The following is a 9,906-nucleotide window of genomic DNA, read 5'->3' on the forward strand; positions in this document are numbered from 1 at the left end:
GGCAGGGAGAAACCTCCATGGGACCTCTCTAGAAATCTCCTGGGAGGAAACAGGGCCTCCACCCTCCCTGTGGTTTCCCCAATCACACACATTATTTGCTTTTACATTGATTCCTATGGAAAATATTTTCTTCTTACAAACTTTTCTACTTAAGAACCTGGTCACAGAAAGGACTAACTTCGTAAGTAGAGGTACCACTGTACTTCCAATAATTCACTGACCCATCAGCCAACAGATTCGACTTCCGAAAACAAGCCATACTTGAAAGTTACAAATATGAATGCAGCCATTGGTGAAGTGATCAGGCTAAGTGGATTCTACCAATAGGAACCAGACCAGGTTGGTGTAGTGATTAGGATATTATGTCCAACCAGGCTATTCAAATAACTTGTGCCCAACATGGCTACTCAGGTTGCTTTAAGTATTGCTGCCCAACTAGGCTTCATTCACACAATATTCATATACATTTTCAACACGGGCGGTCAGGCATCAAGTCAATCTGAGAGCTCTGAGGGGAAAGAGGGAATGGAGCTAAGAGAGAGAGGGAGAGAGAGAGAGAGAGAGAAAGGGGGGGGGGCAGAGCCTGGGCCATCCGTCAACCCTCAGATGGAGAGTCAAGAGCCCTCAGGTCTGGAGGTGGATGATGAGGAAGAGGAGGAACAGCTGGGTCCAGTGTCTGATGTGCGGTTGTGCAGAAAGCAGAGAAGACGAGAGCAGTGGAAAGCCATGGGCTGATCCTGGAGAAAGAAGGGCCACTGCTGCAAATGAGGCCCTACCCAGCTCTGGGAGTAAAAGGCAGGGGGCGGAGATGAATGTTAGAATATTCATGACTGGGAGAACCATGTTAACCAGGTTAGCCAATAAGTAGGCATAGCAACTAGGTTAGCCAATGGGAGCTTGAACACTTCTGAGTCTGTGCAGAGAATCAAAATTGAAACTTAAGCTTAAGCTGGGTCTCGGTAGTGCTCTCTGTTCTGCTGAAATGAAGCTAACTCCTGCTTGTGTTTATTTGAAGAAATAATCTGCTAATGGCTGTTATGGTTATCTCTGGCCCAGCTCCTGCCCCAAGGACTATGGATGTGGGGGAGACATCCACATGCTGCAGGCCTGTTTTGCCCCCCCCTGGTGGAATCTGCTGATGAAGGCTCCTCTTACCAAGAAGACATGAGTGACAGGGAGGAGGAGAGTGTGGCAGACAGCTCAGAAGGAGATCAATTATCTAGTTCCTCCTGGGATTCAGAACAAGAGTTAATGATACAGCCACACATGCGGAGAGCGATGCATAGGCAGCAACAATTGAGAGATTATTATCAAAGAAAATGAGGCCACCTGTGGTTGGGTGGGGCTGTGGTAATTAGTGAGGCTGCTATAAATAGCAGCCTGTGGGTTTGGCCATTGTGGAGGATTATCTGATCGTTGTGTTTCGTGCCTGCTTTACTGACTTTGACCTTTTGTGTGCTGATTTTTCCCCGCTTTGAAACTAAACCAGGGCAAAGTGTGTTTCACTTTGTGAAAGAAGGACTGTGAATTGCCTCACAGCTGCAAGCTAAGTATCACAGAACTGATAAGGGACTTGTACAAATTACCAGTTTGTTTGGAGACAAGTGCTCTTTGCTATACCAAAAGAGGGCTTGGTTTAAGTGAATTTTCATTATAAAGAATATTTTTTTGAATTTTCAAACGTGTGTGTGTCTGAAATTTGTACCTGTGAATTTTTGGGAGTATTCTACCAGACAGCCCGACAGAACAAATATGTATATAAAGAAATATATGAATTAGACATCTGTGCGTGCTTCTGAAAATTGATTTTTTTTGTAACAAACTTTAATGATGAATAGATTAGGGAGACAATGATCTTCTGGACAGATAGTGGGTCCGTTTATGGGAATTCAGATTACTTTTACAATAAAACGTCTTTTCACACTCCATGCACTAAAATGGCTTTTCACCTGTGTGGATCCTATTGTGCAAATTAAGATGACTGCTACGAGCAAAACTCTTTCCACACTCCTTACATTGAAATGGTTTCTCTCCTGTGTGGATCCTTTTGTGGGAGTTAAGACTAGAATTCCACTTAAACTCCTTTCCACATTCCATACATTGATATGGTCTCTCTCCTGTATGGATCCTTTTGTGGGAATTCAGATGACTGCTATGAGTAAAGCTTTTTCCACACTCCACGCATTGATAGGGTTTCTCTCCTGAGTGGATTTTTTGATGTCTTATAAGAGATTCATAAGAAGAGAAGGTGTTTTTGCACTCCGCGCATTGATTTGGCTTCTCCCCCGTGTGGATCCTTTTGTGAGCATTAAGATAACTGTTACGAATAAAGGTCTTTCCACACTCCATGCATTGATATGGCTTCTCCCCAGTGTGCTTCAAATTGTGGGAATTAAGACTACTCCTACAAGTAAAGCTCTTCCCACACTCCATGCATTTATAAGGTTTCTCTCCTGAGTGGATTTTTTGATGTCTTATAAGGGAATGATTATAACAGAAGGTCTTTCCACACTCCATGCACTGGTATGGCTTTTCTCCAGTGTGGATCCTCTTGTGGGAAATAAGACGACCACTACAAGTAAAGCTCCTCCCACACTCCATGCATTGATATGGCTTCTCTCCTGTGTGCACCAAATTGTGGGAATTAAGATGACTGCTACAAGTAAAGCTCTTCCCACACTCCATGCATTTATAAGGTTTCTCTCCTTTGTGATTCCTTTGATGTTTTATAAGAGAGTCATAATAACAGAAAGTTTTTCCACATTCCATGCATTGATATGGCTTCTCTGCTGTATGGATGTTTTTATGGTGAATCAGAGCATATTTCCTACTGAAGCTCTTTCCACACTCTGTGCACTGATACGGTTTCCCTCCTGTGTGGATCCTCTTATGGGTATTCAGGTTACTCTTGCGAGTAAAGTTCTTTCCACACTCCAAGCATTTGTAAAGTTCTCCTTTGTGAATCCTTTTGTGAGTTCTAAGACAGTCATTAGTACGGAAGGTCTTTCCACACTTGCTGCAGGTATATGTTTTCTCTTCTGAAGGTGCCTTTTTATGAGAGTCCAGATGATCGGATTTATTATAGCTCTTTCCAGATTCCATGTACTGATATGGTCCTTCTCCCATATTGATGGATGTACAGTTAGGAAGCCAACTGACCCAAGCAAAGCCTTTTTTAATTCCATCTTGTGATTCCTTTGTTTCATCACTACTTGGTTGCATCTGATTTGCAAATTTCCTTTTCTCCTCTTCCAGATGAATGGCTTGGCATCCCTCCTTACAATTCTTATACTCTTGCCCAATAAAGCCTTCAAAAGAAAGAAAGAAAGAAAATGAAATGTAGCTAGGAAAGGGATCAAACCTTTTTTTTCTGAAATTCAGCCAAAGAATCATTTATTTTGGCTGCTTTGTTGGCAAATACAGTGATACCTCATCTTACAAATGCCTCATCATACAAACTTTTCGAGATACAAATCTGGGGTTTAAGATTTTTTTGCCTCTTCTTACAAACTATTTTCACCTTAAAGACCCACCGCCGCCGCTGGGATGCCCCGCCTCCGGACTCGTTGCCAGCGAAGCACCTGTTTTTGTGCTGCGGAGATTCCCCTGAGGCTCCCCTCCATGGGAAACCCCACCTCCGGACTTCCGTTGCCAGCAAAGCACTTGTTTTTGCGATGCTGGGATTCCCCTGCTGGGATTCCCCTGCAGCATCGCAAAAACACAGAAGTCCAGATGGGGGGTTTCCTATGGAGGGGAACCTCATGGGAATCCCAGCAGCGCAAAAATGGGCGCTTCGGCTGGCAAAAGGGGTGAATTTTGGGCTTGCACGCATTAATCGCTTTTCCATTGATTCCTATGGGAAACATTGTTCCGTCTTACAAACTTTTCACCTTAAGAACCTCATCCCGGAACCAATCAAGTTTGTAAGACAAGGTATCACTGTATGAAGATTTCAAACTAAGATTTAGAAAGGACCCGTTTGCAAATGCGTCCCTACTGAGCCTCATATAACCAGGTTGAATCTAATCTCTGACCATTGGATACAGTATCATGCTGACTCAACAACATAACTGGGACCGCCTTCTGCCGCACGAATCCCAGCGACCAGTTAGGTCTCACAGAGTTGGCCTCCTCCGGGTCCCGTCAACTAAACAATGTCGTTTGGCGGGACCCAGGGGAAGAGCCTTCTCTGTGGTGGCCCTGACCCTTTGGAACCAACTCCCCCCAGATATCAGAGTTGCCCCCACCCTCCTTACCTTTCGTAAGCTCCTTAAAACCAACCTCTGTCGTCAGGCATGGGGGAATTGAGACTTTCCCTTCCCCCTAGGCTTATAAAATTTATGCATGGCATGTCAGTATTTATTTATTTATTTATTAGTTGGACTTGTATGCCGCCCCTCTCCGAAGACTCGGGGCGGCTCACAACAAGTAAAACAGTCACAACAATCCAATTAATTAAAATATTTAATGATTTAAGAAAAACCCCATGTAATAGCAAACACACACACAAGCATACCATGTATAAATTAACGTGCTCAGGGGAGATGTTTAGTTTCCCCATGCCTGACGGCAAAGGTGGGTCTTAAGGAGTTTTCGGAAGGCAGGAAGAGTAGGGGTAGTTCTAATCTCCGGGGGGAGTTGGTTCCAGAGAGCCGGTGCCGCCACAGAGAAGGCTCTTCCCCTGGGACCCGCCAACCGGCATTGTTTAGTTGACGGGACCCGGAAAAGGCCCACTCTGTGGGACCTAATCGGTCGCTGGGATTCGTGCGGCAGGAGGCAGTCTCGGAGATATTCTGGTCCGATGCCATGAACGGCTTTAAAGGTCATAACCAACACTTTGAATTGTGACCGGAAATTGATCGGCAGCCAATGCAGACTGCGGAGTGATGGTGAAACATGGGCATACCTAGGTAAGCCCATGACTGCTCTCGCAGCTGCATTCTGCACGATCTGAAGTTTCCGAACACTTTTCAAAGGTAGCCCCATGTAGAGAGCATTACAGTAGTCGAACCTCGAGGTGATGAGGGCATGAGTGACTGTGAGCAATGAGTCCCGGTCCAGATAGGGCCGCAACTGGTGCACCAGGCGAACCTGGGCAAACGCCCCCCTCGCCACAGCTGAGAGATGGTTTTCTAATGTAAGCTGTGGATCGAGGAGGACGCCCAAGTTGCGGATCCTCTCTGAGGGGGTCAATAATTCCCCCCCCAGGGTGATGGACGGACAGATGGAGTTGTCCTTGGGAGGCAGAACCCACAGCCACTCCGTCTTATCCGGGTTGAGTTTGAGTCTGTTGACACCCATCCAGGCCCCAACAGCCTCCAGGCACCGGCACATCACTTCCACCGCTTCGTTGACTGGGCATGGGGTGGAGATGTAAAGCTGGGTATCATCGGCATATTGATGATACCTCACCCCATGTCCTTGGATGATCTCACCCAGCGGTTTCATGTAGATGTTAAATAGCAAGGGGGAGAGGACCGACCCCTGAGGCACCCCACAAGGGAGAGACCTCGGAGCCGACCTCTGACCCCCCACTAACACCGACTGTGACCAGTCAGAGAGGTAGGAGGAGAACCACTGGAGAACAGTGCCTCCCACCCCCAACCCCTCCAACCGGTGCAGAAGGATACCATGGTCGATGGTATCGAAAGCCGCTGAGAGATCGAGGAGCACCAGGACAGAGGATAAACCCCTGTCCCGGGCCCGCCAGAGGTCATCCATCAACGCGACCAAAGCGGTTTCCATGCTGTAACCGGGCCTGAAACCTGACTGTCGGGGACCTAGATAATCGGCTTCTTCCAAGGACCACTGGAGCTGGAGTGCCACCACCTTCTCGACAACCTTCCCCATAAAGGGAAGGTTGGAGACTGGACGATAGTTATTAAGTACGGCTGGGTCCAGGGAGGGCCTCTTGAGGAGGGGGCGCACGAGCGCTTCTTTATAGAGTGTTGGAAAGACTCCCCTCCCCAAGGAAGCGTTGGTAATCTCCTGGGCCCAGCTCCGTGTCACCTCCCTGCTGGCCGAGACCAACCAGGAGGGACACGGATCCAGTAAACAGGTGGCAGAACTCACAGCTCCGATGGCCTTGTCCACTTCATCAGGTGTCACCAGATCAAACTCTTCCCCGACAGGTGGACAAGTACGTGCCCCAGTCACCTCGACTGACTCGTTGTCAGTCGACTCTGTTTTACAATTGGTTTCTTAAACTGGGGTTCTTTTTTAAAAAATTAACTTAAATATTAGATTTGTTTACATTGTATTATTATTGCTGTTAGCCGCCCCGAGTCTACGGAGAGGGGCGGCATACAAATCTGATTAATAAATAATAATAAATAAATAACTACCAGTGCCCAAACTTCATTTAAATGTCATCCCAACTTGTCTGCAGAGCAGAATCTTTGAAAGCCAAGGGGAATTTCCAAGGACACTTCCATCTGTCCGTCCATTACTCTGGGGGGGAGGGACTTTTGAACCCCTCAGAGAGGGTCCACAACTTGGGTGTCCTCCTCGATCCACAGCTGACTTTGGATCATCATCTTTTGGCTGTGGTGAGGAGGGCAATTGCCCAGGTTCACCTGGTGTACCTATTTGGACAGGGAGTCTTTACTCATAGTCATTCATGCCCTTATCACCTTGAGGTTCGACTACTGCAATGTTCTCTACATGGGGCTACCTTTGAAGTGTGTTCGGAAACTGCAAATCATGCAAAATGCAGCAGCGCGAGCAGTAATCGGCCCATGTTTCTCCAGCACTCCCTGGACTGCACTGGTTGCCGATGGGTTTCCGGACACAATTCAAAGTGTTGGTTGTGTGACCTATAAAGCCTTACATGGCATCGGACTAGATTACTTGTGGGACCACCTCCTACTGCATGAGTCCCAGCGACCGGTGAGGTCCCACAGCGTTGACCTTCTCCAGGTCCCTAGACAATGTTGCTTGGCAGGGCCTAGGGGAAGAGCCTTCTCTGTGGGGGCTCCAGCCCTCTGGAATCAGCTCCCCCCAAAGATCCGCACTGCCCTCACCCGCCTCGCTTTCCACAAGAGTCTCAAGACTCATTTATGCCACCAGGCTTCGGGCCATTAGATCCTAGTCTCCTGGCCAAACGAATGTAGTGTATGTTTATTGTGTGAATGACTGATTTTAATATTATTGGGGTTTTAGGTTAACTGTTTTAAATTAATTGGATTATGATATTGCATTGTTTTTATATGTTGTAGGCCACTCCGAGTCCTCGGATAGGAGCGGCATATATATCCAATCAATCAATCAATCAATCAAGTCCTGGATGTGAATAGCTCCCTACCCTTAATTAGGTTGATGCCGAACTTGGTTCACAAGTGGGCACATCTCAGAGAAGGAAACATCCCACTCAGGAATCATCCAGTCCTTCCACCATTCTTGTAGCCCGTCTTTGGACCCGTCCCATAACATCTCTAGATTGCTCAGCATAGATAGGGATTCTTACCCAGAGAAACCAGATTCCTGGAATTCTCCAACATGACTTCCCCATGGAGAGCTTTTTGGTCAGCGTCCAGTTGAGACCACTCCTCCTTGGAGAAATACACAGCCACTTCCTCAAAAGACACAACATCCTGAACAAGGAAACAAGTTTTCCTTTTAACAGATAATCCCAAGAATAGTTTGTCAGTTTTTTTCACCAATTGAGAGATATCTGGTGAACAAAATAGACATATTCTGCAGAATTCAGAATGAGATCACTTATAATAGTATATGTCTATGGAGATTCACAGTCAACAGGTCACAGTTGTCCCAAATATGCTTTTGAAAAGGCAAAAAAAAAATTCTCACATATGGTATGCAATGTTCCCTCTAATTTTTTTCCGATGTGGGCGGAAAAGTATAGTGTCTGAGCGGCAGTCCTTTCGGGACTGAGCGGCATAGAAGTATAAACAAACAAACAAACAAACAAACAAACAAACAAACACCCTTCTTTTTTATTAAAAGAAATTAATAATAAAACAAAACCATCTCTCTCTCTCACTCCCCCTTCCTCTCTTCTCTCTTTCTTTCTCTCTCTTTCTATCTGGCTCTGTCTGTTGCTCTCTCCCTCTCTCTTTCTCTCTCTCCCTCTCTATCTTGCTCTGTCTGTTGCTCTCTCTCTCTCTTGTTCTCTCTCTCTCTCTATTCCTTTCTTCTCTGGAGGCTGTGGAAGATTTTTCTTATTTTAAGGAGTATCGGAAGCGCTCAGGGAAAGCGCTCCAAGCAAAGGGGCTGCGACTCAAGAGGGGGGGGCGCTCCCGGAGCGCTCAGGGAAAACTCTCTCATAACCTGGGAGCACTTTGGGAACACCTGCCCCGCCCCTCTCGCAGACCCTTCGCTAGTGGCTGAATGAGGAAGAGAAGTCGCAGCCACGCCGCAAGGCAGGAGGGGGAGGAGGAGAAATCGGATCGGGCGGGCAGCGGCGAGAGGCAAGGGGCACGAGGGGGCCAGAGGCGCCTGGGGCGCAGGGCAGGGAGGCGCGGGGCAGGGAGGCTCGGCATCGGCACATCCGCGGCGGGCGGCATCTCCCGTTGCGTGGCCTTAGAAAAGGCTGCGCTGGAAGTTGTTTTGGGGCGTGCGGGCGCGCGACTTAAAGGGTACAGTGATGGCATGTGAGAATAACCCTGGGAGACAGAAGAAAGAGCCCCAATGCTGACAACAGTCTGATCAATTAAATCTGATGGCAAAGTACTGTAGGAGAAGTGAAGAAAGCACCTCAGACAGGATCCCCTCAGAAGGGAGAGACAGCAAGGCTGCATATCAGTTTTGAATGACTGGATGTCAGATTCGCATGGCTTAGAAATAGCAATTAACTACAATAAACTCTAGAAGAAAATTTATGGACATTTGGCAATCTTTTTCCTCCTTACCTGAAGTAGCGGTTCAGCCAATTCTTCAGCCCCACCACAAAGAGGAGGTGATTCTAAAACTTCCAAGGACAGCTTTCTACTCTCTGCGAGAAAGAGAAAAATGGTGGAAGCAGATTTATTATAAAGAGGAGCAAAAATATCAGCTAACTGTTGTATTACACAGGAGCTTTTCTCACCTGGTGTGGTATCCTGGCTTTGACCTTTGTGTAAGGTCTCCCTGAACAGGACCTCCTGAGAAGATCTGAATGAATCTTTCCCAACCTCGGGATACTCAGTCACAGCTTCCAAGGATTTCTGGATATGATGTGACACGAGAAAAAGAGAAAATGCAATTATAAATGATCATACTTCACCTTTAAGCTAGCAGACCTTAATGTCGCTTTGCAAAACGTGAATCAGAATGGAAGAATTGCCCCAAACATATCCTCTAGAAGAAAAATGGAACAACAGACCTTAGGTGTTATTAATCCCAGAAAACTTTGCAAAAAAGGAATTCACAGATTCACAAAACTCCTCCTTAGAACTACTATGATTAAATTCTCAGACCTGCAACTCTTGTATCTGTTCCTCCTTCTGGGTCAGCAAGAAACCTTCGGCCAGGGCCACCGCTTGGGAACTGGTCTCCGCTCCACATTCCCGCACCCATTTCTCCATCTCTGGGGGAAGGACAGCCAGGAACTGCTCCAGGAGCACCAAGTCCAGCATCTGAGCCTTGGTGTGTCTTTCTGGCTGCAGCCACTGACAGCAAAGGCGGTGAAGCTGAGTGCAAATATCTTGGGGACTCTTCCCCTCCTGGAACTGCACTTTTCTGAAGTGACAATACTGGACCTCTGAACTCCTGCCTTCCTCTTCTTGGCTGTTCTGCCCAGGACTTGTTCCATTCTTCCCACAGCTCCAAGGTTGAGTAGCTGGAGGGCTTTTTCCAACTCCAGAATGTGCTGTGCTTTGTCTCTCCATCTTCTCTCTGGTCTCTAATCCAACTCCAAAATGGATGGATGGATCTCCACAAGTGTTACTAATCAGAAGAAGTTTTGTC

The 9,906-nt window shown here is 46.9% G+C and overlaps 1 protein-coding gene across 1 annotated transcript in view; it reads right to left on the reverse strand.

Annotated features, from left to right (window-relative positions):
• Positions 1 to 1,856: 1,856 nt before the first annotated feature.
• Positions 1,857 to 9,906, reverse strand: part of LOC139159868 (zinc finger protein 431-like) — an 18,488-nt gene continuing 10,438 nt past the window's right edge. Inside the window, exons 3-7 of the mRNA XM_070737292.1 lie at positions 9,417 to 9,906; positions 9,047 to 9,164; positions 8,871 to 8,953; positions 7,466 to 7,592; positions 1,857 to 3,308 (exon numbers count right to left, since the gene is read on the reverse strand). The exon at positions 9,417 to 9,906 is cut by the window's right edge and continues 86 nt beyond it. Of these exons, the coding sequence (XP_070593393.1) occupies positions 1,933 to 3,308; positions 7,466 to 7,592; positions 8,871 to 8,953; positions 9,047 to 9,164; positions 9,417 to 9,827 (2,115 nt within the window). The 5' untranslated portion in view covers positions 9,828 to 9,906 and the 3' untranslated portion in view covers positions 1,857 to 1,932. The remainder of the gene's footprint in view (positions 3,309 to 7,465; positions 7,593 to 8,870; positions 8,954 to 9,046; positions 9,165 to 9,416) is intronic.

The sequence above is a fragment of the Erythrolamprus reginae genome, chromosome 2 (genome assembly GCF_031021105.1).
Source record: "Erythrolamprus reginae isolate rEryReg1 chromosome 2, rEryReg1.hap1, whole genome shotgun sequence".
NCBI classification, from domain to species: domain Eukaryota; kingdom Metazoa; phylum Chordata; class Lepidosauria; order Squamata; family Dipsadidae; genus Erythrolamprus; species Erythrolamprus reginae.